The following is a 27,092-nucleotide window of genomic DNA, read 5'->3' as shown; positions in this document are numbered from 1 at the left end:
ATCAAAAATGAGCTTCATCGCTTCTAGATCCGCTCTCAGAGCTCAGGTGAGTTTCAAAAGTTTCTCACGAGATGTCCAGTGTTTATCCTCTCTTCTCGGCCGGAATCTTTGGATTTCGTTTAGCCGATGTTTGGTCGTGTTTCGTGTAACAAACTGATGTACATTGACACAATGTTCATAGCTCCGACCTTCTTTCGCTAGGACTTTCGCCTCCACCCCTGCTGCTCACGCTCAATCACTCAAAGAGAGATTAACAGAGCTTATCCCCAAAGAAATCGAAAATGTTAAAGCTGTCAGAGCTGCTCACGGCAACAAGAGCTTCGGTGAAATGACCGTTGACCAAGCTTACGGTGGTATGCGAGGTATCAAAGTGAGTCGTTTTTACGTATCCTCCCTACGAGTCACGCAAGGGTACAGCTGATCAGAGTAACGTCGACATAGGGCTTGATCTGGGAAGGTTCAGTTCTTGACGCTGATGAGGGTATTCGATTCCGAGGACTCACCATCCCCGAAGTCCAACAAAAGCTTCCCACTGCCCCTGGTGGCACTGAGCCTCTTCCTGAGGCTCTCTTCTGGCTTCTCGTTACTGGTGAAGTCCCTACTGAGGAACAAGTCAAGGGTCTTTCTCAAGAATGGGCTGCTCGAGCCGAACTCCCTAAATTCGTTGAGGAACTCATCGACCGATGCCCCAACACTCTTCACCCCATGACTCAATTCTCCATCGCCGTTAACGCTGTGAGTGATAATCACCATCTTTCTTTCCTCTTCACTGTGCAAGGGATTCCTCAGGCAGAGAAGCTTATCGAAGTCCTTACCTTTTAGCTTAACCACGATTCCGCTTTCGCCAAAGCATACTCCAACGGTGTCCACAAGAGAGAATACTGGAAGACCACCTTCGATGACTCCATGGACCTCATTGCCAAACTCCCTAACATTGCCGGTCGAATCTTCCGAAACGTCTTCGGTGACGGCAAGCTCCCCGCCATTGACGCCAACAAGGACTACTCTGCCAACTTGGCTACCTTGCTCGGTTACGGTGATAACAAGGATTTCGTTGAGCTCATGAGATTGTACATCACTATCCACTCCGACCACGAAGGTGGTAACGTTTCTGTGAGCTGGCGTTTCTTTCTTAGCTATTCGAAATGTAAGCTGATGTGAGAGTTGATGCGCAGGCCCACACTGGTCACTTGGTCGGTTCCGCCCTTTCCGATCCTTTCCTTGCCTTCGCTGCTTCTCTCAACGGTCTTGCCGGTCCCCTTCACGGGTAAGCAAACAACCAAATCATTTTGAGGATTGCATTAGCTAATGTTGCGTCTGCTTAGTCTTGCCAACCAAGAGGTTCTCCGATGGGTTCAAAAAATGCGAGCTGAGGTTGGTGAAGAGCCATCAGACGAGAAGGTTGCCGAATACGTTTGGTCTACTCTCAAATCTGGTCAAGTCGTCCCCGGTTACGGTCACGCCGTTTTGAGAAAGACTGTAAGTTTTACCTTTTCCCCTATAGCAGAAATCGGGAAAATCGATTGAAGAATTGAGTGAATTTTTCATGTATAGGACCCTCGATACACTGCTCAACGAGAGTTCGCCCTCAAACATCTCCCTAACGATCCTGGATTCAAGCTTGTTGGTCAAATCTACAAGATTGTTCCTAACATTCTCCTTGAGGCCGGTAAAGCCAAGAGTAAGCATGGCATTTCTCTTCAATATATCGGGAATCGTACGCTGATTGTCTACTGCTACTAGACCCATGGCCTAACGTCGATGCTCACTCCGGTGTCCTTCTTACATAGTGAGTAAAATATGACGAGAAAGAAATGGACAAGCGTTGACATTCTGTGCTTTTTCCAGCTACGGTCTCCACCAACAAGACTTCTACACCGTCCTCTTCGGTGTCTCCCGAGCCTTTGGTGTTGTCTCTCAACTTATTTGGGACCGAGCTCTTGGTGTAAGTCACCTGCTATATTTTGTCATAGAAACAATATACTGACCCTTACTCCTGTCGAATTTTAGATGCCCCTCGAACGACCTAAGTCTTACTCTACCGACGCCATCAAGAAGATGTTCGAAGGCAAATAAGCGATTGCTATCACGTTTGCGGAGAAAATTACGACATGCTCAAGCTAAATTTGTATCTATTCGATTTGGACGGAGGGAGAAACTTCATTGAATTTGCTTATAGTAGTAGTACTTATGCTTCCGGGTATGGATTTGATTTTTGCATATCCAAAATGACTCATTTCCTTGAGGATTGATTATAAACTCATTCCTCGTATATTCATAAATCATTACAAGCATATACACGTATAGACCACCATGAAAGACTAGTCCCTCGTGGATCCTCTCAATAAATTTAGGTTAGTCCACGACTAATATATCACCTAGACTACCCCATTCTCTTGCAATCGTACCACTTCTTCCATCACTGTCGAGTAAGAGTATTCTTACCCCACCTAGAGTATTTAAGCCTTCATTGAAAGCTATAAATTTCAATTCAAAGGAAGATTGGGTTTCCCACTTCTTGATCATGTTTGGACCAATGCCCTTATCCGTAGCAGTAGCAGTATTTGAATCAGAGTATGATGGACCATGATTTTCATGTAACAGTTTGAATGAATTCGATTTTACTTGTAATTCTTGATATGAATTTCCGACATGTATGATTTCGCTCGATCTTGAAGGACTGGTAGAGGATGAAGGATGGATATATGGAGAAGGAGGGAATGATGCTAAATCTATTGTTTGATGATCATTTAAAGAGGGTGGTAAATCAATGTTTGTGTATGTCGATTTAGGTGAATTCAATATACTTGATTGAGCTTGTCTGAGCTGAGTCGAAAGTGGTGTCATAGGTCTTGAATTAACGCTAGAATTGATACCTGAGCTGGAATATGAAAATGCATTGGGGGTGGAATTAAGAGTGGGAGTGATAGCTCTCGTCGATGCTGATGTAGAAGCAAGTGGTGGTGGCGATAAAGGCGTTGACGATCTTGAAGGCGGTAAGACTGACAATTGGGGTGGTTGATTGATTTGCGTGGTTGAGTATGTGGGAGCAGGAATGGGAGTGAGATATTGTATAGCTAATCTTGGTGGTGATGGCGGGTTATGAGCGGAGTCTTCTGCTTGTTCTTCCTTCACATTTTCACCTTCGACTTGAGACTGTGTTTTTTCTGTTGTGGTCGAGGTGGAAGGAATAGGCTTCCTTGATCTGATACCCAGGTTACATATAATCGTAAATTTATTCTCAACTTGAACTTCTCTGTCACCTGTTAAACTTAAATCGAATTCCCAATTATCATTCTCTTCTTTCTCCTTTTGATCATGGTTTCCATCTTTCAATACTTGCGGAGCACCTCTCATGGGACTTGGAGCTAATACATTTGAGGATAAATTCTGTTTTGATATACTTTGAGAGCTTAATGACCTTGTAGGTAATATACCACCTCCAATTTGTGGTGTCCTGAGTCTCGAAATATTGTTTTGAGCAGGCGGGATTGGTACTCTACGATTTAGGGTTGAAGTTTGAAGTCTACCTTGTAAATGATATTGACCATATAACCAAGTAACGTCTAATCTTCCTAAAGGTAATATTGTTCCACCGGTATAAAACGGTGGGAAAGATGATTTATTGGATGGATCTGAGGAAGGAGAAGGAGAAAGGATGAATAAGAATTGTCTAGTATCTTCAGGTAATAACAATACAGCTTGTTTTTGGTCATTTATTGAAACTTTGTCCTCGACAACACCTTGATCGCCTGTCGAAGATGATGTGGAGGAAATAGATGAAGTGTTGATCTTGGAAACAGATTCCGATTTCAATCCTTGAACAGGTTCCAGATTCACATCGGAAAGTCTCATTCCTTCATTTGATACATTCTGAATTAAAACTTCAAGATACACTTGTTCTCTCAATTCTTTCAATAGTGTCGTATTGGGATGAGAAGGAGTTTGGATCCTGGTTTTGATGGCTAGCGGTGGATTTACCTATACCACAAGGTAACACAAAATTAGCTTAGTGTAAGAGACGTTTTTCGTTATGACTGGGATTGCAACGAGGCGAGGATGTTGATGGGACGAGAACCTCCCAGATCGGACAACTAACAGAGAGTTCTTTAACTTTCGCAGAACTCAACCATTTGACCAATCAGTGATAACCCCAAATCTTGCGTCTTCCTTGTCACTTGAGACTCTACATTCGTTTTTCCGTTACATATAAGAGCTCAGACTTCACTCACATTGAATTTCAAGAATCTCTGAAATGTTTTTCTACCTTCTAAAGTTTCCCAAGCTACACTGATGATGATAACATTTAGACCTAGATCTTTGATTTCATTCTCAATGTGAATATCGACTTGTTCGCCATATTTCAGAGCTGGTAATTCTGATTCTGGTCCTGACTCTGACTCTGCTTCTAAGTCTTGTTTCCTTTCGTCCGTCTTCGGTCCGTTGACATCTGGATCTGATTCTCTTGATCCTCCTTGTGGCTTTGACGAAGTCGAAGAATGTATTACTTCCCCTAATCTATATCTGCCTGAAGGACCTTGTAATTCAATCATCATCTTTACTCCCAATACATCATTTCGTGTCGGACTATCATTTTGCAAAGATACATTGAGCGATAAGATGGATCCTAACGATACCGATCCGAATGGTGCTGGATAATTGGGTGTGGGTGAGAATGAGAACTCCCTTGGAGGTGAAGGGAGTGAAAGTGGTTTAGAAGGGAATGAGCTCGAAGGGATATATGAGGGTATCAATGACGGTGGCGATATGTGGTCACTACGTAAATATAACTTGATCAGCTGATTCCAATGAGGTAAAGTGCGTTGATGATCCTTGGGAGCATGAACTAGAATTCTTGTGAAACGGAAGGTGGAGCAAGAGCTACTTACATCTTTAGACTGAGAGGCGGTTCCATCTTGATTGTGTAGGCTATATGGCTGATTTCCAATTTTCCTCGTCAAGCAGCTATACAAGTAACCAAGACGGACAAGATGAAGGAGAAAATCGTCAAGCCGTCCTAACGAATTCTGTGCAGCTGTTTCAACGCGAAGAATAGCTGAATTGCAGATACGCAATGTTATTGTTTTCCATCACTTCTAGTCATGTCCACTCGCGTAGATGAACATCCTCCACTTCTCGACGATATACCTCGATGTGGCGAAAACCTGACCGTGACAGGTTCTTTCCATTCCGCCGATACGATTGTGTAGTTTCACCGTGTAGACTCCATACAATATATATACATATAACATCGATCAACATGTTTTAGCTTATTGACATACGGGCAAACCACCAAACCACCTTCATTAACCTTCAATATTGTTCATTATACACTAAAACGTATCCTCAATTGTCCCTCGAACGATTCTGCTTCGCTACTTCCCTGGCTTGTCTTTCCAGTAAATCAAAGGCATTGAGCAATTCATCCTCTGTCGCTGGTCGTTCGTTGGAGATTGTGATCTCTTCACCTAGATTGAGGGTGCCTTGTTCGGTCAGAGGGTACACGGACGAATGTGGGATTACAAATTGCAGCGATGATCGCAACGCTGCTATTTCAATTTTAGACGACTCGAGAGCCTATTCAGGATTGTCAGCTCAGGCCCCATTGTAATCAAATCACGAAGAAGATGGGAGTCCAGGTTTTAGTAAGGGTTTTGTGAAGAAGAAATCCGACATCACTTACCAGTACGAGATCTCTTAACATGGCATCTTTCTGTTCCATTTGCCTTTTCACTAAGCCCAATTGAACAGAATCAGATTCAAGTTTCTTCATATGTTCTTCTCTCCTTCTTCTGAAAGCTTGTTGAGCTCGTTTGTTCTGCTCCGCTCTGGACAGTTTGGAGTCGCCTCTACATGAAAACAGTAAAAATAGTATGTTGTAATCAGCACGAGTCTTCACTGGCATGAGACAGATATGAGAAAACGAATCGACATACCCTGGACTGTTCGGATTTTGCGCATCACTTGGCTGAGGCTGAGTAGGTGTTATTTCTCTTTGCGTGGGAGCTAGTGCAGGATCTAGATACTTGGAATCGTTATTATCGGTAGCAGGTTCACCTTGATTGGTTTGTAACGGAAATTGGGATTGAGGGTCGATGGTGGGTACTTTTTCGGTTGGGTCTTGCCTTAATAGATTCTGACTTAGCTGAGTTAGATGTCTCAGATCATTCTCGTATATATCTCTACCGTCGTTTTTCTGCTGAATTTGTTGTTGTGGCTGAGGTTGTGTTTGTGTCTGTTGTCTCTGTTCTTGTAGGAGCTGTGATTGTTGTTCTTGATGACCTAACAAGGTATTCGAGGGATTTGAAAGATTAGATAGATCTTCGACGATGGTATGGTCGATGTTATTGTTAGAGCTGGCCATATCACTTTTTCTACCTCTTCTTCGTTTAGCACCATTAGGTTGCGAATCCATTTCTTTCCAGCCTGCTCTTTCGTGAGGAGCTTTTCTTCTTTTGCCACCCATTTCACCTCTATCACCTACATGAGCTAATAAGGCGGCTCGCTCAACTGCCTCTTGTCCATATAGTATCGAAGGATCAGGTAAAGACAACGAAGATATTGTTTGGTTCGCTAATTTAGCGAGTGAATTGGGGATTGGAATTGATGGATTAGGTGGTGATGGTGATCTTTGATTGTTTACTTGAGTTTCGCCTTGTTGTTGAAAGGAAGAAGTAAATTGTCCTTGCGATGTTATAGGTTGAGATGGGATTCTGCCGGATGAAGATGTATTGGATTTATCAGAAATCAGGTTATTTCCTGGAAGCGGTGGGAGGGAATTGTGGTCTGTACGACCAGCTATACATTGTATGACAGGAGTTATCAGCTATTTCCATTTGAGTGTCGTTGTTGTGACAGGATTAGCTCACCATTCTGATGTCCAGCATTGTTTGTCTCAGTATGTGGGAAATCATTCTGAAGATCTACGCGTTCAAATGCAATACAACATCATTAGTCAGCTGAAATATCGCTCAAATGAGGTTTCGATTTCCGATGTTTTCTAAGATGGATGGATGGGCAACTCACACTCCATTAGACCATGATGATTGTCGTTCTCGTCTGAAGGCCTTCCATCTACTCCCGGGGGATAGAGTAGAGTGGCGAGAGAAGAATGTTCTTCGGTGTTGATGCTCATGGTTCCACTCACTTTGTTGGTCTATTGATCTCCTTATGGTGGTGGACTTGACAAGTGGAGGGATGGAGGAAGAGTGAGGTGGGGGGAAGAGTGGGATTGATTTACAATCATCCAACTTATGTAAGGTGAGATTTCATAAAACATGGGGAGAAAAGGGAAAGATGCTTACGTATCAACAAATGTAACACGTAACGAAAGGATGTGGAGATGCAATCACGGCGTTACCGGGATTATCCTATAATGTGGCAATATCAACCTACAGCTTTGCTTAGCTGAGTGGCACAAAGCAAGGCTCTTTGTGTCGCTTTGATGGCAAAGTATCCTGTGTGTATTGAGAGGTATAATCACCGTTGAGATCGGACAGAAGGATTGAATGTTTTCCCCCACTGTTGGCGCCATCGGAAGAAGTATGTGTAGAGTCGTTCTCTTCCCCACTCGGTAAATAATGTACCCATTCAAGATCACAAGAAGCGATTCGGTCAATCACGAAGTCATCGCCTCGAGACCGAGATCAAGGATTTATTTGTCTCAATCTCAGTTTGAATCCCAATTCAACAACTTCTTATCCGAGCTCATCCAAACCATGAGGATGTTACTTCCTTTTTTGAAGCAAACGTCAGTAACAAAAGGACGATGAAAACGCATTGTACAGATGTTATTGCGATTCGGACCGATCGTTTTCGTCGTATACCACTTTAGGATGATTACTTTTGATGGTTGTCAAGGGTTTCACCTTACCATCGTCCCATGACATATACTGATGGGATTAAGCCGCGGTGGTCGGAAGACTCACTCTTGAAAGGTATATATAGATGCACGTCCAATCTCGGAGAAGGCTGTTTAAACCCATCAAGCCATCCATTTCAATTTCACTCCCATATATTCATACAACTATCCAATAACCGGTAATCACACTCAATTTCACCAAATCAAAGCTTCATCAACATGCCTCACTTGACTCAATCACCATTATCATCGCCTTCATTGAGGACCATTGCTCATTCACAATTTCGTACATCTTATTTCCCACCTGTACCTAATGCGCCTCATTCCTATCATGGTAGAGTACCACCTACCCCTCACTCCTCGTTGAACGTCGTTCATCATTCACCTCAACCTAATCTTGGTTCTCCTTTAGTGGGATGCTTGAAACATACACAACATATCAGTAGCAGAGCGGCACCTTCAAATGGTAGCTTTACCAATACCAATACCAACTCAAATGAAGCTACGGGTCCTTACCATAGGGGCGGTGGCGAATATGATCATACATATATCAAACCAGCAATGAAAAGTTTGAACATAAATGAGAAAAGAAGAACCTCACTCAAAGTTTCCCAGATTCCTTTCAGTAGTAATAACAATCAATCAAGAGGTATTCACACTTCTTCCCTCAATCGCGCACAGGTCCAATCTCACTCTCAAGCTCATAGTAGGATGAACAACGTTCCATCTCATTTAGTCGAAGGAATAGAAACTAAGCAGAGAAGACCTTCTTTCAAGATCGAACTACCACCTAGACCAGTTACTCATTCATCGTCTACTAACCCTATGATGGGTCAAATGCAAATGGTCGAATCACCAATCTCTCAGAACCAAAATCAAATTCAAAATTGGTCTTCTTTCACTCCACCAGCTGTGGCACCATCCGGACCCAAATTTACAGATCCATTCCAAGGTGCTACATACGATTATCCAGCTGGTGGATATATGATTCTTAGGGCACCTACCAAGGTCCCAGGTAACTTCTTTGACGAATTTCCCAGTCCCACACAACAAACTCAAGAATGGGAAGGTATAGGTTTAGGTTATTCGCTCAATAAACGAGTTGCAACCCCTTGGTTAAGATCAAAGGGTGATGAAGAAGAATGGCTCAAGGCAGATGATTTAGAAAGTGTGGATGGGGCTAGAGAAGTCGAAAAAAGAATAAGAGGTCTAGGTGTAGCATAAATGATCAGAATACTTGGTTAATGATACAAATCGTTTCACTCATTCAGTTTTGTCCATAGATGGTGTATATAGAAATGGCTGTTTGCTTTGCCGATCAAAGTATGCATATATTGCATAGGAGTAATCTGAATCATCAGTCATGTTTGCGAAACATAGGAGCGTAACACTACATGTCGAGATATACAAACCTCTCTGAGGTCTATCTTATAAGCTATATCACATACATACATATAATTACAAGTGTACAACAAGCTAGTGTGAATTGATATACAGTGATCGAACGGTGATACGGTACTATTATACAACTTGGTCTCGAATCTTTATCTGTGCCTAGCCGAAAGATCTAAGGAATCCCCATTCTTCCTCTTCATCATCACTGTTTGCTTCGACTTTCCTACTTGGAATTTCAACCACGACCTGTGATCTTGCTTTATTCGACGCACTTTTACGTGGTTTCTTCGACGAAACTTCTATATCTGAAGCTCGAGGTCGTTTCGCCAATGAATTGAGCTCTGTAACAACTGCTGATGGGTTTGGCAATTGGGGTAGAGATATAGGTTCAGGAGAGACAGATAGCAATACGATTGGATGTATGTCTTCACGCTGTAACATCTCTTCCACTTCTTCGACCTTCGTAGCTTCTATATCTCCGTCCTTGCTTGTTCCATCGTCCTTCGATTTCGATCCTCTCCTTGAACTTTGTAAAAATACCTCCGGTGTTTTTGTTTTTGTTTTTTCCCTTTCGAGTATTTCAATTATGTTAGGATCGAAAGAAACCCTTGCTGCTTTATGTTTATGTTTACCCTTCTTTTCCACATCCATAGCTACTTCCGATGGAGGGTTGATGTATTTCCTCGCTCTTGTTTGACGTCTAGCGGGAGGTGAGGGGGGAGGTATGAAATCAGGATCATCATCTTCTTTTTCGTTAAATATGTCATTCAACACTATATCAGGGGAAGCTGAATGTATTGATTCTGCTGGGGCAGGTGGAGTTGTAAATCTAGATGGTCCGGCTTCAAGCTGAATTGGTTCCACGACTGTCAAGTCAGATTGAGTGGTTCCCTCATCGAATTGAGCTCGGGATGCATCTGCTCCAATCACTTCCAACGCTGTTTCATCCAGAGATGGTCGAACGACTTCCATATCTGCTATTAAGCTTTGTTGGGCTAATGCACTGAACGAGTCTAGTATACTTGGTGCTGTAGGTATTTCGACGCTATTTTCATGTTTGACTAGTCCCTTCTCTGGAAATAGAGGTATCACCGGATCCCCGAAGCCTTCATTCGATCCCTCAGTCATGTCTATGTCAACATCGTGATATTGTTCAACTTCCATTGTTTTTTCACCTATGTGTAAGTCCAGTCCTAAGCCCTCTTCTTCGTTTGGCGGTGATGAGACCGCGTCTGACATAAGGGATCTTCTGGGTCTACCGGGTCTACCCTTTCTCGACAATGATGATGTTGGTGGTGGTGGCGGAGAAGGGGTGGGATCTTTATACCATACTGAATCCGGTACATCCATATTCAATTTCTCCATACCCAGCTCTTCTCTACGCCAAGTTTCCAAAGCAAATAAAGCAGCCGCGTCTAAAGTACGTAGATCAAGTCTAAGTTCTCGTACTTTACGTTTGGGACCCATTGGCGGAAGGGGATGAGATGGTGTAGGTGGTGATTCATGATCCGACGGCATAGGAACGATAGTAGAAGGAGGTGTTTGAGGAAGTTGGTCATGTGCATCCTGTGAATTGGGAGATTTATCAAGCAAACTCGAAGGAATGGGAGGTTGATCAGATTCGTTTAAGGTTGTAGCAGCTGCTAATGTATTCAGAGCAGCTTCTGTCTGTTGAATATCGGGATGTATTGACTCATCATCTTCTTGTTCCAAAGTATTTGTTTTTGGCTCAGATTGCATTTGAGGTTGTAATTTGTCCTCATTACGTATAATGTCGCTATGTAATCCATCTCTAACAACCGGACGAGTTGAGGAGCGTGATCCTTCTCGAAAGCCTAGTCTATCTTTCCAATAGTCTTCCAGCTGTATACCTTGATTCAATTCGATGATTTCCCTACTTCCTTTTCTCGCCCTATTCCTATCAGCCTGGCTTTCTTCTGTTGGCGGAGGATCGTCTTCACGCTGACTATCAGGAGATCCAGGTGGTAATTCCGAACTTTCCACTAATCTAACGTCTACTCTATGATAACTCTTTGGTGTTTTGTACCTTTCCAATAGATCACTCAACCTAACTAGATGTTCGGGTTTACGAAGACTTGTGAGCCATGATGCTAAAGGTGGAAGTAGTATAGCGTGTAATGTTTCTTGATGTAAAAACACAGCTGGAGGAGGTAAAGTAGAAGAAGAAGGGTATGTCATGATGTTGATTAACTAAACAATCACCAGTGTTGAGTTCACTACGGGGTCACGGACCGGTTGTTGACGGAGGAGATGGATATTAACGGACTACTTCAATATAACTTCATTGGAGAAGGAAGCCCGATCCCCTTGTCATTTGACGTTATCGTCGCCTTTTCTCTCCTGTTAGCATCTAAACTAGGTATATATATCAATAAAATGCTGTTAGAAGGAAAGCAGAAGGAAACATCGTCTTCCAGTCAGTCGTCAAAATGCCTTCTTATTTTGACGGATTCATAAAAGTAGGTACAATAATATCATGACATCATCACTTGCTTGACCATAATCTTTTCGATTGAAATTCCGGATCCGAAGGCGATTGAACAAAATGTTTGAAAGGCTGCATCTATAAGATTATCATCGGGACAACATTCCACAAAAGACTCGATCTGAAGACACTTTCACAGTTCCGACATATATAGGTGACCGTGCTTGCATAGCTAGGTATCTCTCAACTTACTTATAGGAGTTAGAAATACATCGAAGTAGCAACGAAAATGTCACAATCTTTCGCCGTTCCCCTGGCTAACACCAGAGTAAGTCTCACTTCTAGCTGGTGACTGCAGTTCACAAGACTGGTGATCAACGCTTACAATGTCATATAGAATGTGACGATCGTCGCTCATGTGGATCATGGTAAAACTTCTTTTGCGGACAGCTTGTTATCATCAAACAATATCATTTCATCTCGTATGGCCGGAAAGTTGAGGTTCTTAGATTCAAGAGAAGATGAACAACAAAGAGGGATCACCATGGAGAGTAGTGCGGTGAGCTTAAATGGCTGCTAAGTTATCTCCAGAGACTTTAGCTGACTGTCTCTCACATAGGTATCACTACGATTTGACATGAACAGAATAGGTTCGGATGGTATCGCATCAACGTCGAAGCATTTGTGTAATGTGATCGATACTCCTGGACATGTTGATTTTGCTTCAGAAGTGTCAACTGCGTCTCGACTATGTGACGGTGCTATAGTACTGGTAGATTGCTGGGAAGGCGTTTGTACCCAAGTGGGTCATCTCGATTGTTGAATGAGTTATTTAAATATACTAAAACCCCTGTTGGTCCAATCTTAGACTATAGCGGTACTTCGACAAGCATGGATTGACAAACTTCGACCATTATTAGTAATCAATAAAATAGATCGATTGATAACTGAACTTCAAATGTCACCTTCTGAAGCATATCACCATCTCTCACAGTTGATCGAGCAAGTGAACGCTGTCATGGGATCATTTTACGCTTCTGATAGAATGGAAGATGATTTACGTTGGAGAGAAGAAAGAGAAAGAAGACTGGCTGAAAGAAAATCAGTTCAGGAAGATCAACAGAATGACAACGAGAACGGAAATGGAAATAATGATGATGAAAATTTAGATGAGGGTGAATATGAAGAAAAAGAAGACGAAGATATCTATTTCGCTCCAGATAGAGGAAACGTTCTTTTCGCTTCGGCGATAGATGGTTGGGCATTCAGATTAGGTAAATTCGCAAGATTATATGCTGACAAACTCAAGATCAAGGAAAGCAATCTGAGAAGAGTACTATGGGGTGATTGGTATCTTGATCCTAAGACTAAAAGAGTCGTAGGCAGAAAGAAACTAGCTGGAAGAAATCTGAAACCGATGTTCGTTCAATTCGTCTTGGAGAATATTTGGAGAGTATACGATACCGTCTTGAATCAACAGTAAGTAAATTCCCTATCTCATGCTTGCATCTTACCGTTGTTGCGTAAATCGAAGTTCAGGAGTGTCAAGCTGATCATATCTGCTGTTTAGTGATCCTGATGCAACGCAGAAAATCGTTAATGCTTTAGGTGTAAAGGTCACACCTCGAGATATCCGATCGAAAGACACTCGAAACTTGCTCAACATAATCATGCAACAATGGTTACCTTTATCGACAGCAACCTTCCAAGCTGTCATCGACGTAATTCCTTCTCCCGCTGAAGCTCAAGCTATACGTTTACCGTTCATGCTTCATCCTCAGAAAGCTGCTGCATCCACCGTAGCTCTCACGGCAACTAACGATCTGGAGAAAGGGTTATATGGGTGTGATCAATCTGAAAATGCCAACGTGGTGGCATACGTGAGCAAGATGTTTGCTGTACAAAGAATCGATTTACCAGAATTCAAACCCAAAGAAATGACAGCTGAAGAGATGAGAAAACGAGGTAAAGAAGAAAGAGAGAAAAGAGCAGCATTACTAGCAAGTAGACAAGAAATTGCTGCCCCACTTCCAAACGGAGTTCCCTTACCTGAAAATGGAGAAGATCTTGTGAAACCACTTGATTCGCTGAACGTCGATGAAAAGGGAGTGGAAACTCCTCTTGTGTCGATTGATGAATCATCAGAGGTTCTTCTTGGTTTTTCACGTATATTTTCCGGTACTCTACGTTGTAATACACACCTCATGGTCACGTTACCTAAATACGATTCAGATCTAGGATCAAAACATCCTAGAAACGCAAAATATATAGCAAAAGTAATAGCGAAAGATCTTTATATGATGATGGGTAGAGAACTTGTTTCGGTCGAAGAAGTCCCCGCAGGTCATGTTTGTGCAATTGGAGGATTGGAAAGAGTTGTACCTAGAAGTGCCACTCTTTGGGCTCCGAATCTCAATGGAATAGAAGTATTGAAGGACGATGATACATTGGTCAATCTGGCAGGAGTCAATCTACTGGTAAGAGATTCAAAAATAAGAGATCGGAGATTCGGTTTCACGCTGACCATTGACTTGTACAGAGCGCCTCCATCGTTAGAGTAGCACTTGAACCTGAAAATCCCAGTAAGCTAATATATAATAGCTTGTCCTACATCAGCTGATGCAAACATAGGTGACATGCCAAAACTGATCAAAGGTTTGCAAATCCTCAATCAAGCCGATCCATGTGCCGAGTATCTTGTACAGGAAACCGGAGAACATGTTATCATCACTGCGGGTGAAATCCATCTTCAGGTGAGGTTCTTTCCAGTCAGATGATGTGAAATTAGCTGACTTGCAGGTATATAGCGATGTGTCAAAGATCTTCAAGAACGTTTCGCAAAATGTGCGATACAGCAATCGGCTGTGATTGTGCCGTTCAGGGAGACAGCTGTCAAAGCTCCTGGTAAGTCAAGGTTTCCGCTTCATCATCAACCGAACCCAGCTCAATTGTGATATCTCATATGTAGATATGGCACCACCCAAAACTGCTGGAGCTACAAGAGGTACCATACATAGCTCGATCCTCAATGGCCTCGTAACGTTCACAGTACGAGCTATACCCCTACCACCAAAAATTACCGATTTCCTTCTGACCCACACCAATACCATCGGATCAATGCTTGTCCAGAAGCGAGATCAGTCAAGCGAGGAGAATGAAAATGTGGAAGAAAGGGATGTTGGCGAGGGAGGCGCGGAGCAAGGGAAGATATTGACTCCAGAGCAATTTTGGGAAGTATTAGAGGGATTGACAATCAAAGCTGGAGGTGATTGGGCTGGAGCAGCCGATCGAATTTGGTCATTCGGTCCTAAAAGGATGGGTGCGAATATCCTGTTAGACCCTCTAGGGAAAAGTCAACTTCGGTGAGTATTGTATGATCTGCCCGTGTGTAGAAGTTTTGGTTGACGGTATGAAATAGTCTTCGAGGGAAAGAAAAGCTGTTCGCAACTGCCAGAGCAGAAGGCCAATCAACCGACGCAGCTTTGCAGGTGGCAGATAACGCTTTAGCAAGAGATCAATTGGCTTCTTTGACCTCGACAGGAACGGTTGAAGAAGCCGATGAAAAAGCTCGAGCAGAATTGAGATTATTAAGGGATTTCGAAAACTCCATCGAAGCAGGATTCCAAATGGCTACTTTCCAAGGTCCATTATGCTCTGAGCCAGTAGTGGGAATGGCGTGGACAGTGGAGAATGTTGAGCTGAACAGAGAAGAATTCGAATCTGAACAAGGTGAGCAAAAAGATACGGGGCTTTGCGACAATGCTGATGTACTGTCATACGTAATTAGGTAAAGGTCGTGCATCAGCCGTTACTGGAGCTTTGATCTCATCTGTCAGAGACGCATGTCGAGCAGGAATGTTAGATTGGTCACCTCGAATCAAGTTGGCAATGTATACCTGTGACATCCAAGCTTCAAGTGAGTCTGCTTTTCCCGACACTTATGAGATGACAAAGTGGCTGATGCAAGACGGTCTAGCCGATGTACTGGGTAAAGTATACGCTGTAGTAGCTAGAAGAAGAGGAAGAATAGTCTCTGAAGAAATGAAAGAGGGTACTTCATTCTTCACGATAAGAGCTATGTTACCGGTGGTAGAGAGTTTTGGATTTGCCGATGGTCAGTTTTGGGTGATGGTTAATGGTCATAGATTGTGTATTCGAAAGAGGTGACTGACTGGATGGTTTGGTCACATAGAGATCCGTAAACGGACTTCGGGAGCAGCTTCACCTCAATTGATTTTCGCAGGATATGAAACGTTAGATCAAGATCCATTCTGGGTACCTACAACTCAAGAAGAACTGGAAGATTTAGGTGAAAAAGCAGATAGAGCCAATGTAGCTAAAGGTTATGTTGATGGTGTTAGGAAGAGGAAAGGAATGTTCGTTGAGAAGAAAATCGTGGAAAGTGCTGAAAAGCAAAGGACCTTGAAGAAGTAGATGAATGAACATCTTGGTTGGCCCAATGTTGGATCATTGTATCTTTAAATTCTTATCATTGCATGGATGCTGCATTATGCATGAGGCATGAGTTAGTTGGTCCATGAGGTGCAGCGTTGTGAATGGACGTATGCGATTCGTGTGGAGGCATCATATATCGGGTTCAAGCTGAAATTTGACGAGTGTTTGTTTTACATGGACACATACAAAAGCTGATCCCGAGCCGAATAAAGATGCTCGAGTAATATGTCCCGTTTCCCGTTTCCCGATTGTCGTAAAACGCTCTTCCTGTCTGCGCAGTTCTCACTTTGTCGATATTTTACGTATGTCTGCTTTCTCTATCCCATCTCACCGGAAATGTTGTACTGGGCATCACAGCATGCATTCGAACGTGATCCTTGATTTCGAGCTAGGTATGTGATTGATGACAATCAGTAGGTAGAACTTGAGCTTGTACTTGTTGTCAGATGCGATGCGCGAACTGAACGGAACAAATAGAAATTTTCCACCGAGCGATCGTCCGGAAGCTTGTTTTTATTTTGACGTTATGAAAACCGGGATGAGGGGATTATCTCAAAGGGAATAAGGGGAATAAGGGAAGGTGGGAAGGTGACTTACTTTTACATTTCCTCATTATGTCCTCAGGAACCCTGAGGAGAAAAGAAGATGTTTTGGTTATAAACTCAAAGTTTAAAGTAAGTCACCTTCCATCCGATGGTGGATGATGTGATGTTATCGTACTTTTTGTCATTTTTACTTGTTCCGGACATAATGGATGGTATTTCATAAATTAAAATTACTTTTCCATAAGATAGTTTGTTGTTGTTTTGGTCTAAATTTATCGGATGATAGATAGCTCATCACGCCAGACCCCCAGCTAGGCTCAGACATAGACAGATAGATAGATAGATATACATAGACGAGATTGGTTGAAACTACTGAATATTTGGCCAACCTTCTCATTTACCAGAAGATAAGAAGAAAAGCTACATCAAGTCCATTGTTGACGAGACCAAGTACGATCTTGTATACCTTTGATACAAGCGCCACCTTCTTCGATTCACAAAAAATCAGATTGGAGTGTTCGAAGAAACAAATATAAGACAAGTGAGACAACATTTCTGTGCCTTAGCTATAGAATTACAAGTAAGCAGCTATCCTTTCTTCAACATCATCATCATCATCATCATCATCAGTATCTACTACGAGTTGGCCTGAGAAGGGATATTGTTGACTTACCGCACTTGGCGTGTTTCTTGGCTTTTGACCAATTGGACATGTAACTAATCTTACTTTCTTCCTATAATAAAGACCTACGCTACCTTTCATCAATTTGACCGGACCCATCGATTCTCATAGACGTCGGCGATATACTATCCTCGAAGAAGACAACGTCAGCGGCCCATATAACTTTTCTCACACGTGAAAAGCTCAAACATAATTGTTCACCCATAAATCGAGACTTCAATCCTCGGACTGTTTTCAATTTTGACTGTGTCCGAAATACATCCCAAAGACTTTCAAGAGAACAACACATCACCCAAACTACTCTGATTAAGAAAGACTATTTGAGCTTGACAGATAGAGTGGGAGAATAACAAGATCCAGAACCACCCAAGATGTATATATCTCACTCCCTAAGGGCGATAACGCTTCTATTGGCTACGACTGTTCTGGCACAAGACAACAACGATGAAAGCGATAGAGATAATGGAAATACAGTTAGCGGAGTTAGCGGTATCGCCAGCACTAGTGCTGGATCATCAAGCACTGGCGTGACGTCTTCAGCTCTTTCTTCTACAGTTAGCAGTGCAACTCCTACTACATCTACTTCTGATTCAACTTCATCAAATGCTCTGACTTCAACAACATCAACTTCATCAGGAGCCTCAGAAACTTCTTCTACAGTACAACTGAAATTGGCTAAGAAATACGTTGGAAGTGATTTCATGAATGACTTCGGTGAGCACAAGTCCACATGAAACATCTCGATTAGCTTTTTGCGTTTATGTGCACGGAAAGGCTAAATATATCCATGTAGACTTCTTCACGGCAGATGATCCTACAGGTGGATATGTAAAGTGAGTTACCATTTCTTACTGCTTATCGTCCTAAATTATTCATTCAGCATTTCCTTCAGTTGGCTAAGCTAAGGATTTGCTCAACTGTAGTTATGTATCGAAATCTTCAGCACAGAAATCAGGATTGATCGACGTTCAAGCAAATAACGTCTTCATCATGGCCGCTGATTCAGCAAACGTGCCCGATGGAAGAGGAAGGGATAGTATCAGGATTAGCAGCAAGAACAAATACGCTGATGTAAGTTCGTGTTGCTTTTTTTGGGGTAGAGGATTAGCGTAAATTGAGCTTGACGGAAGAAGCTACACACCGGCCTCAGAGACGGAAGATACAGGATGTCATTGCTAACGTACGTCTCGATGGATAGGGTGTTTACATTCTTGACCTCAATCATATGCCTGTCGGATGTGGAACTGTAAGTAATGCTCTATTCGATTAGTGGGTCGATAGTACATCAGCTGACCATCGTTGGTGTTTCAGTGGCCTGCGTTTTGGACAGTAACAAAATCAGGATGGCCGAAAGGAGGTGAAATTGATATATTAGAAGGAGCAAATGGTTTGCCTTTATCTGGATCATCAGCATATAACGCCACTACTGGCTTATCAACTACTCCTAATCCTCAAATATATAATGTAGCAGCATTGCATACATCCGATACTTGTACGCTTAATGGTCAAACCTATATGGATGGTCAAATTGGTGAATGGCAATGTTCAGCATACGTATCTGGTAATACAGGTTGTGGAGTGAAAATGACAGGCGCTACCAATGGTTCTTATGGTGGTCCAGTAAATGGTGTAGGTGGTGGTTGGTATGCCATGTGGAGAGATGTTGAAAAGTGAGTTTCTATCATATCGTCCTCTCTTGTGGCTTCGGACAAGTGGGTCGTGATGGAAATCGCTGATGCAGATGTTTTTCTATTGCAGCTCTGGTGGTATTTATATTTGGTTTTGGCCAAGAAACTCTGCTTCAGTTCCTGACGATGTTAAAGTAAGTGTCTGAAACTTTCTTATTCCTTGATACATTGATACTGACTCTTCACTTTTCCTAGAACCCAAATACCGCTACTACCAATGTAGCTAATTGGGGTATTCCAAAAGCCAATATGACTGTCCCAAGTTGTAAAAAGGATTTCAACAATCATGTGATTGTCTTTGATTTGACTTTCTGTGGTGATTAGTGAGTATTCTCTCGTCAATCCCGCCTTTTCTATGAGGATGTGAACTTGGTATTGATAATTGCTTGTCAATTTAGTGCTGGAGCAACATACACATCATCCGGATGTCCAGGCACATGTTCGACTTTCGTCCGTTCAAACCCAGCAGCATTTTCAGAAGCTTATTGGTCCCTAAATTCATTAAGAGTTTACAATTCCAGCGGTAAAGCTGCTTCCGATGGTGGATTAAGTAAAGGCGCTATAGCAGGTATAGTCGTTGGTGCTATCGTAGTTTTGATAATACTGGGCTTCTTCTTATTCAGGAGATATAAGAAATCCAAGAGATCGAGGTATGTTCTTTCTTATCCCTTCATTAGTACTTTATTAACCACCTGAGACCTCGTCATGAGCTGATTGTTTGTTTTTGACGTTTGTTTTTGTTATGATTGAATAGGAAAATCGTTGAAGAATCCAATTACACAGAAGAACCATTACCACCCAACGCAGATGTGAAAGGACCTTATGCATTCTTAGCAGCAAGGAAACCAAGGTTAGGTCCAACGAAATTAGCTCCAGGTAGAACTGCTCAACATTTCCTAGATGGTGAAACTCCGACTGCGCCTTACGGACGAAGCACACCTTTAGGAAGTGGTTCAGATATCAAACTTGCTGAAGCCACTTACAGACCTCCAGGAGGTAATTCAAGTTGGATAGGATAAGCTACAGAACATACAACCGTTTAGATTATTTGAGGGAAGAATCTATTAATTGAACCAATCGGACAACTGTTCCCAATCGCGAGCGAAAAAATAAGCTATAATGACCATGAAATTGAACGAAATTTATTTTACTTTACAGTTTATATATCTATACTTCCATTTTCAGAGTTAGTATCTTTATATTTACATGTAATTTTTTGCGGATATCGGTATATCAACTTGCTCATACTGAAGAGATGTCGTTAACCTTACAATCTTTCGAGCAAGTTTAGTATCCTTAGTCTTTCGATAATATCGTAACATTTGTACCAAATGATCAAGTCAAGTACGGCTTACAGGCTGAGCTGAACTTCTTCTCATATTCCAGAAAATAGTGTATACAGATCCATAGATACATATGTACAGTGCTATGATTACAGGCGAGTATTTGAATCTTCCCACACGCATTTCTCCCATACTGTACGTTTCTTTATAAGCAACTACTGCTGCTTACCTCCGCACTCTACAATCACGTTTTGTACGATCAAATTATCCCATTTGCGACTTAGGATCTTTGCTCTTTCCATCACATAAACATCCCACCCCCGCCTCCCATCCCACCACTACCTCCTCCGAATCCACCACCGAATCCACCACCGAATCCACTACCGCCGCCGCCGCCTCTTCCTCCTCCTAAACCGCCGAATCCACCTCCACCACCACCACCACCTCGTCGTGGACCGCCAATTCCTCCGAATCTACCTAGATCAGGACCGAATTCACCTGGAGGAGGTAATTCGTCACCCCATCTATCATCCCCTACACCCGTTCCTCCCAATGGATTGCCACCTGGTCCTGGGAATCTAGCACCACCAGAAGGTCCGATAGGATCCCATCTACTTCCAGGAGGCTGAATCGATCCTCCTGGTCCTGAGAAATCTGGATCTAGACCTTGACGACGTCTGTCGAATAAAGGATGGTTGAAATCTACCAACATACCTCCCCCATCTCGATTAGGGTTGAATGATCCTGGAGGTTGGAGTGACGCAAGAGGATCAAGATCCCTTCTTCCGATCGAAGCAGGATTGTTGCCTTGATAGGGATCACGGAGAGGATCAACCAATGGGTTAACGGGTGGCTGAGGACGAGCTGGAGGGTTGTAGCCCGGAGTAGAGGGTGGAGGGTTTCGTGGATCAGATCCAACTGATCGTCTATACAGTCAGTCAGATGATAAGCAATTCAGACTTGATTCTGACAGGAGACCATGATAGAAAGGCCGGTAAATGAGAATGCTGAGGATGTTAGGTGAACTTACGATTCTTCGTATCCTGTAACTTGGAGACCAGGTATTAACCTAGCGATGATATCTGCCTTGTATTGGTCTACGAACGATTCTACACTGTTTCACGGTAAAATGGTAGAGATTAGCTTGATTTATCTGATAAATCCGCTTATTAAGAGATCAAACAGGCAAGGCAAATTGGATAAAGGTGGATTGAGTAGAATACGTACCTTGAAATCGATTTAAAGCCCCAACTCTTAGCTAATCCTTCACGTTCACCGGTGTTTGTAGATGAAGACGTTGCAGAGCTCGGAATAGGGAAAGCAGAAGTATCCAAAAGGTCCGAAAGGACTATCGAGATTGTGTGAGGTGCGCCGTCCTATCAGAGTTCAATGAGGAATCAGTATGCGACAATCCAGTCTTTTACAAGAAAACCATATGGGTGTCAAGAGGATCATCTGGAAACCCTTGATCTTCAACTGTTAAGGACTAAAACGTTTGGAAAAGAATTAGACTTACTTCTGCCATGGCATCGATCTGCACTCTACTACCCATTCTACCTACTCTGACTCTGAAAGACATTGAAGATTGTTCATGTCTATATTGAAACACATAATTGTCTTCGCCTCTTTCATTCCAGCCTTCATTCAATGTTCCTTCCGAGACTGTTGACAGTGGTTCGTCCGGATCAACTGCTGTCGTAGTCTCAGAAGCGTTGTCATCGATTTCACCTTCTGGCTGATTGTCATTCTCGTTGATATTGTTGAAAGTAGTAGCAGCTTGCACCTGAGAAGAAGTCGAAGTAGATGTAGAAGGCACAGGGATCAGCCTGAAGTTGAGTGAGATGTGTATAGCATGGATGAGTGATGCTATAGAATCTGTAGGTTGAGGTAAAGGCGATGTTGTTGATCGAGGTAAGAGCTGAGGAATTAGTTTGAGAAGCTTGACTGGTTCAAGAGGATCTGAGGACATTTCGTTTGATTTTTAGCAGTAGTAGGAGTAGTAGTAATAGTAAAGTGCAATTTATATTTGCTCGGCGATAGTCATCTAGATGGCTCTCAGATAACGGACTGCTCAGACTCAATTGAAGGGATAAGATGAGGAGTGAGGAATGTGTATGTTCAATTACATGCGTACATACTGCTATAAACGTTGTTCGTCATCGTCAAGAACGCGGATGCGATAGGTGGAGGTCAAAACATGTTATGAGGCCATCCCTATTCATCTTTTATGAACAGCTCGTTCCAAATATCTCACTTCTTCTCTGCACACAACGCATGAAGAATCAGGCAGGATGTACTATGCATATGGAGAAGCCCCTTGCGATCGCTCAGTGCACTGCTGTACGATATTGCTATGAAGAAATCTTCTTCCCATGATGATAGGTTGCATTTTGATCTGTTTCTTCCCACGATGACGGGACAAGTACCAGTTTATACAAACTATCAACGGGAAAAATGGTTAAAAAAAAGGTAAAAAAAAGTAAAACGGGTTTTTGAAACAAATCACAAATCAAGTGACTCGCAATTCAATGTGTTACCAAAGTGCTATTTATGAAATATCTACACAACGAAAAAGTAGAAAAAACTCCCCCCTTCTCTTCCTACCTCTTTTTTTTTGTTGTTATACAAGAATTTTTTGATTTCTAGATCTCCACTCCAACCACCCGTTTTGTCGTTTATGAACATTCGTGAGATAAAGAAAGGAAATGGTAGAACGATATCAGTTGGAAAATAAATGATATTAAAATAGTTGAGCAGAAGTAAAAGAGAGGGGAGTGGCATTTATCGCCTTATTTGAAATGAATATATAGTACAGAAAAGACCTAATTTGAGAGAGTTCGGCGTGTCGTTTATAAATTGGACTTTGTCAACGGCATGGTGGAAAGGTATCTTGCGAAGGTGTATATGTGACTCGCCGAAGCGAGTGCATTTGGTCACAGTGATGTTGTTGGCGCGGAAGAAAAAACATGGTGCGCGCTTTGGAGGCATATACAGGGAGGGCGTGGCAAGGGCCAAAGGGAAAGGAGAGGACTGACAAGGAACACATTAAAGCGAAATGAAATGTAAACAGGTTGACTGATATGACAGAAGCTGGACATGTCAATAAACATGACGCCCAGAAGAGGAAAGCCATTCGGGACCTTCTTCAATATCTAGTAAGCATCTTGCTCGGAGACTTCGTGGAGGTTGCTCGATGCTATGTACAATCATGTCAGTGGTTGTGATCACCACTGAGCAGCACCAATAGGTCTACCCCACCGTTTAGACGTGGAACCGTACCCTCCATAAGTTGGCCCGGTCATCTGCGTGTCGTTGAGACCGTCCATAGTGTTGTATTTAGGAGGTGAAACTACAGTAATTCCAGGTTCAATGTAGCCAGAATTGAGATTAGATCTTGAAGTACTGTAGGCTGATTGCTGAGTGAAGGAAGATGGAACACAATCGTCGCACTCTTGACATTTGTCTGAGGTAGCAATTGGATACAGGAAGTCAGATGACTCCCAGTCATGAGATCGATTCGAAATGGAGCTGTCGTTAGTCCAATCGCTATATGACCTTTGCCTTGGAGAAGTTTCGGATATGTCTAGAGGAACGTGAAATGGTTGTGTAGGTTGAATGACACCACGAACGTGGCTCTTATGGGAAGAGAAGCTAGTATCGCTTGAGTTGGAACCAGATCGTTCGAGTTCGGATATGGAAGGTAACCATTTCTTGGCACCATCATAATCCAAATACTCCTCATCTTCTTCTTCCGGATACTCGTCATTCACCAACGCATCCACGCTCCTTTCAGCGCGCTCCAACTCTGCATCAACTTCCATGTCTCGAGTGTCCCACTGAGAGATACCATAGCTTCTCGCAAAATCTCCCCAGTCTCGACTGATAGCTTGATCAGCAGCGGCAGGTAGTTCTTCTGACGAGAGGCGTCTTTCAACAGGAGGTGGAAGTGCAATATCTTGGGGGTCTTCAAGTTCGACATCCCTAGCTTCAGTCACCATATCGTCAATCATTGGGGTGACCACGAGATCAACTTCATCTGCGATCGGTTTACAGATAAGAGCTGTGTAGTGCTTGTTGACGTGGTCGGCCCATGATGATACAGGAACGTGAAGAGAAAAGTTAAGATCGGCTAATGCAATCCTCTCCATCCGGTCGAGCTGTTTGATCGGGATTGTGGTGACCTCGAACCAAGATTTGGTCAAAAAGGAGTTGTCATCCAACCATTTGCCTGACAACATTAGACCCAAAGTGGCTACTCTCCTCTCGATGGATTCCAGCTCGTAGGATCTGTGGTCTCGAAGAAAATCGCGAAGTTCCGCGCCTTTGAGACCATCTCCATCATGCAATCCAAGACCGGCAAGGAACCAAACAGCAGAAACGAGAGCAGTTGGGGAGATGGTCATTCGTTGAATCATATCGAGAATGTAATTGACAAAGCTGGAGCTTGGCTTGACTGAGTGCGCCCAGGCTACGTTCCAAGGATCTTGAGGTTCCAGATCTGGTCGTCGTTGTCGAAGCCTTCGAGGGGTTGGGACGGGAGTCGAGTTCATGCCCATTCTTCCCCATGCCTTGGAATAATCCGGAGGAGATCGACCGACACGAAGCCAAGCGTCCTTCTCTCTTCCACCCATACCCCAAATCTCATCCGAGGCTCCTCCAACACCAGGTCGAAAAGATCCCGGAGTTACGAGGAGTCCAACGACCTGATTGGCATACCACACAGCAAAGGCGGCGTTGATGGTCTCTGTGGGAACTTCAGGAACAGCAGGCGCAACGTATATCTGCTCAACATGACTAGTAGGGTATCGATAAGTATCATGAGGCGTGAAAGGTCGTTCCGGAAGATGTACCAAACGAGGATGAAGCACGGGTGCACGGAAATCGACATTGTAGGCGTTCGACCACCCGTTCGCATCCGGAGGAGTCCAAACTGACTGCTGCTGAGGGTTGAAATGCCTCACGTCCTGGGTCGAGTTAACGAAAGCGTCTGACTCGTAGCCATACACATTCGCATTTGATCGAGAGTACGTAGGGGCAGGTTGAACGAAGGATCGATCCTGCTGAGCGAGATCCGAGTGGTTGTGCGCGTGCATTTCGTAATCTCGAGCCGGAAGAACGTTCTCAGGAGTCCAAACGTCAACAAGTCGAGGAAGAGTACTAGCGTCGGGAGGCACAGGAGGATAAGAACGACCATTGAATGACATGCGGGGGTACCGTTTCTGCATTATGAAATCGTCCTGATGGTCGATAATCGAAGATCGAGCGGTTCGGAGGAGCATCAAAACGACAATGAAAGGTGGATCAGCGAAAGGAGTGGGGTGGAAAGCGTTTGAGATGGCGACATTAAAGGTAGGAGAGGGGGAATGAGGGAAAAGTATTGTTAGCAATTCTGAGGGCGCCATATTCACACATGCAAGTGCATTTCCACTTACATCGCTATCATCCTCTTCTTCCGCTCGATGCGTGTAACCATAAAGTTCGAAAGACTCATTCTGCAATGGTGCATCGACATGGTTCTGATAAGGCGCACAATTGAGCAATTTAAGGAGTTTGACGTCTGAGGATTCCTCATATTCTCCTTGTCGGCTAGCATACACATCACGGCCATTGGGCCTGTCGTAGATGTAAGGCATGTTGTCTGGTGGCGAAGGCTGCCCTAGGCGACCCAGGGGCCGTGGTACGGGCTCTCCTGAGTTGGAGAGAGTACCTAGATTAAGTTGATATTTGACGGAAAGAAGTGAAGTGGATCGGTTCTGCTGATTAACGAGACTATGTGTTAAAGTCGACTTGGCAATCCTAAGAATAGGAGATAGAGATGGAAAGCTATGTACACGCTTCCACTTGTTGCCGGTTTGGATTCGATAGTCAAACGAAGAAAGATATGTGTCTGATGTTTTTATAGGGGATGCGTATGGAAATAAGCAAGGAGCAGAGACACCAACTAAGGTGTGCAGTTGACTGCGCTCGACTTGTTTGTGGTGGTGGTGATGGAAGGTAGAGGAAACCGTCTGTCGAAAGGTTGAGTGATGTATTCAAGTGGGCGCGTTGTAACCGTGCGTTGATGTGTTGAATAATATCAACTTGACTGTTGGAATCAGGCAGAAGAAGGGTAGAGCGGACTAGATGATGAGAAGATAAATAAGAAAGAGAAGATGAGAATAAAGGAAGGTGGCGATAACAAAGGAATATATAAATGGGATTCTATACGTCAGCCGTTGTGAAATTTCTGAAATGAGAATGATAGTATGTATGTGAATCAGGTCGGTCTCACGAGATGATGGCCGACGTGTGTAATCACCAAACGTGGGAGAAAGCTTACGTTTTCTCTCTCTGCCGAACGAATAGACCAACCTATTATCGAGTACAAACTAATGTCTTCTTGTTGGCTGTCTCTTTCTTCTTCGTCCCAGATACTTGAAATCTACCTCCGACTTTCTGATGGGAGATTTCGCAATTGAAGTGGGAGGACGAGGGATGGAAATTCTTTCTCTTCTTTTTTTGAACTCTTCACTCGGCGGCCCGTTCCAGTGGAATAGGTGTCGAAATGTTGGAGGACTTGGAAGAGGCAGAATGCGGCAGAGGAATAGCTTTCAGCGAAGAAAGATCCTGTGTACCGTTTTTTGAGAGGGTAGTTTTGTTTTGAGAAAGAAGAAGGAAGGAAAAAAGGAAAGAAGTGAGAGGAGGGACGATTAATTGAATTGACTAATGCGCGTCTGCCTCACTCATCACTCTGGATC

The 27,092-nt window shown here is 43.2% G+C and overlaps 9 protein-coding genes across 9 annotated transcripts; 4 read left to right on the top strand and 5 right to left on the bottom strand.

Annotated features, from left to right (window-relative positions):
- Window positions 1-7: 7 nt before the first annotated feature.
- Window positions 8-2,076, top strand: IL334_003120 (citrate synthase, mitochondrial; the record flags this gene model as incomplete). The annotated part of the gene is made up of 10 exons (XM_062934856.1): window positions 8-46; window positions 182-370; window positions 442-735; window positions 823-1,113; window positions 1,176-1,267; window positions 1,326-1,479; window positions 1,555-1,681; window positions 1,744-1,789; window positions 1,849-1,945; window positions 2,011-2,076. The coding sequence occupies 10 exons, from the start codon at window positions 8-10 to the stop codon at window positions 2,074-2,076; spliced, it is 1,395 nt and encodes a 464-aa protein (XP_062790907.1).
- Window positions 2,077-2,355: 279 nt separating this feature from the next.
- On the bottom strand, window positions 2,356-4,915 carry IL334_003119 (uncharacterized protein; the record flags this gene model as incomplete). The annotated part of the gene is made up of 3 exons (XM_062934855.1): window positions 2,356-3,981; window positions 4,233-4,776; window positions 4,890-4,915. 3 exons carry the CDS (start codon window positions 4,913-4,915, stop codon window positions 2,356-2,358), a joined length of 2,196 nt encoding a protein of 731 aa, XP_062790906.1.
- Window positions 4,916-5,346: 431 nt separating this feature from the next.
- IL334_003118 (uncharacterized protein) lies at window positions 5,347-7,135 on the bottom strand (the record flags this gene model as incomplete). The annotated part of the gene is made up of 5 exons (XM_062934854.1): window positions 5,347-5,577; window positions 5,684-5,849; window positions 5,937-6,798; window positions 6,870-6,923; window positions 7,027-7,135. 5 exons carry the CDS (start codon window positions 7,133-7,135, stop codon window positions 5,347-5,349), a joined length of 1,422 nt encoding a protein of 473 aa, XP_062790905.1.
- A 945-nt stretch (window positions 7,136-8,080) lies between these two features.
- IL334_003117 (uncharacterized protein) lies at window positions 8,081-9,085 on the top strand (the record flags this gene model as incomplete). Its single annotated transcript, XM_062934853.1, has 1 exon — window positions 8,081-9,085. The coding sequence occupies one exon, from the start codon at window positions 8,081-8,083 to the stop codon at window positions 9,083-9,085; it is 1,005 nt and encodes a 334-aa protein (XP_062790904.1).
- Window positions 9,086-9,415: 330 nt separating this feature from the next.
- IL334_003116 (uncharacterized protein) lies at window positions 9,416-11,455 on the bottom strand (the record flags this gene model as incomplete). The annotated part of the gene is made up of 1 exon (XM_062934852.1): window positions 9,416-11,455. The coding sequence occupies one exon, from the start codon at window positions 11,453-11,455 to the stop codon at window positions 9,416-9,418; it is 2,040 nt and encodes a 679-aa protein (XP_062790903.1).
- Window positions 11,456-11,991: 536 nt separating this feature from the next.
- Window positions 11,992-16,136, top strand: IL334_003115 (uncharacterized protein; the record flags this gene model as incomplete). The annotated part of the gene is made up of 13 exons (XM_062934851.1): window positions 11,992-12,030; window positions 12,100-12,261; window positions 12,322-12,504; window positions 12,571-13,181; window positions 13,273-14,179; window positions 14,242-14,284; window positions 14,334-14,455; window positions 14,510-14,606; window positions 14,671-15,064; window positions 15,121-15,431; window positions 15,490-15,618; window positions 15,679-15,816; window positions 15,895-16,136. The coding sequence occupies 13 exons, from the start codon at window positions 11,992-11,994 to the stop codon at window positions 16,134-16,136; spliced, it is 3,378 nt and encodes a 1,125-aa protein (XP_062790902.1).
- A 1,619-nt stretch (window positions 16,137-17,755) lies between these two features.
- Window positions 17,756-20,091, top strand: IL334_003114 (uncharacterized protein; the record flags this gene model as incomplete). The annotated part of the gene is made up of 9 exons (XM_062934850.1): window positions 17,756-18,098; window positions 18,178-18,217; window positions 18,308-18,455; window positions 18,583-18,630; window positions 18,696-19,054; window positions 19,143-19,206; window positions 19,268-19,395; window positions 19,471-19,722; window positions 19,827-20,091. The coding sequence occupies 9 exons, from the start codon at window positions 17,756-17,758 to the stop codon at window positions 20,089-20,091; spliced, it is 1,647 nt and encodes a 548-aa protein (XP_062790901.1).
- Window positions 20,092-20,656: 565 nt separating this feature from the next.
- On the bottom strand, window positions 20,657-22,324 carry IL334_003113 (uncharacterized protein; the record flags this gene model as incomplete). Its single annotated transcript, XM_062934849.1, has 4 exons — window positions 20,657-21,281; window positions 21,386-21,469; window positions 21,583-21,731; window positions 21,872-22,324. The coding sequence occupies 4 exons, from the start codon at window positions 22,322-22,324 to the stop codon at window positions 20,657-20,659; spliced, it is 1,311 nt and encodes a 436-aa protein (XP_062790900.1).
- Window positions 22,325-23,579: 1,255 nt separating this feature from the next.
- On the bottom strand, window positions 23,580-25,988 carry IL334_003112 (uncharacterized protein; the record flags this gene model as incomplete). Its single annotated transcript, XM_062934848.1, has 1 exon — window positions 23,580-25,988. The coding sequence occupies one exon, from the start codon at window positions 25,986-25,988 to the stop codon at window positions 23,580-23,582; it is 2,409 nt and encodes an 802-aa protein (XP_062790899.1).
- Window positions 25,989-27,092: the final 1,104 nt, after the last annotated feature.

This window comes from Kwoniella shivajii, chromosome 4 (assembly GCF_035658355.1).
Source record: "Kwoniella shivajii chromosome 4, complete sequence".
Classification (NCBI taxonomy): Eukaryota; Fungi; Basidiomycota; class Tremellomycetes; order Tremellales; family Cryptococcaceae; genus Kwoniella; species Kwoniella shivajii.
The sequence above is the reverse complement of the archived record's forward strand: the minus strand, read 5'-3'. Positions and strand labels throughout refer to the sequence as shown.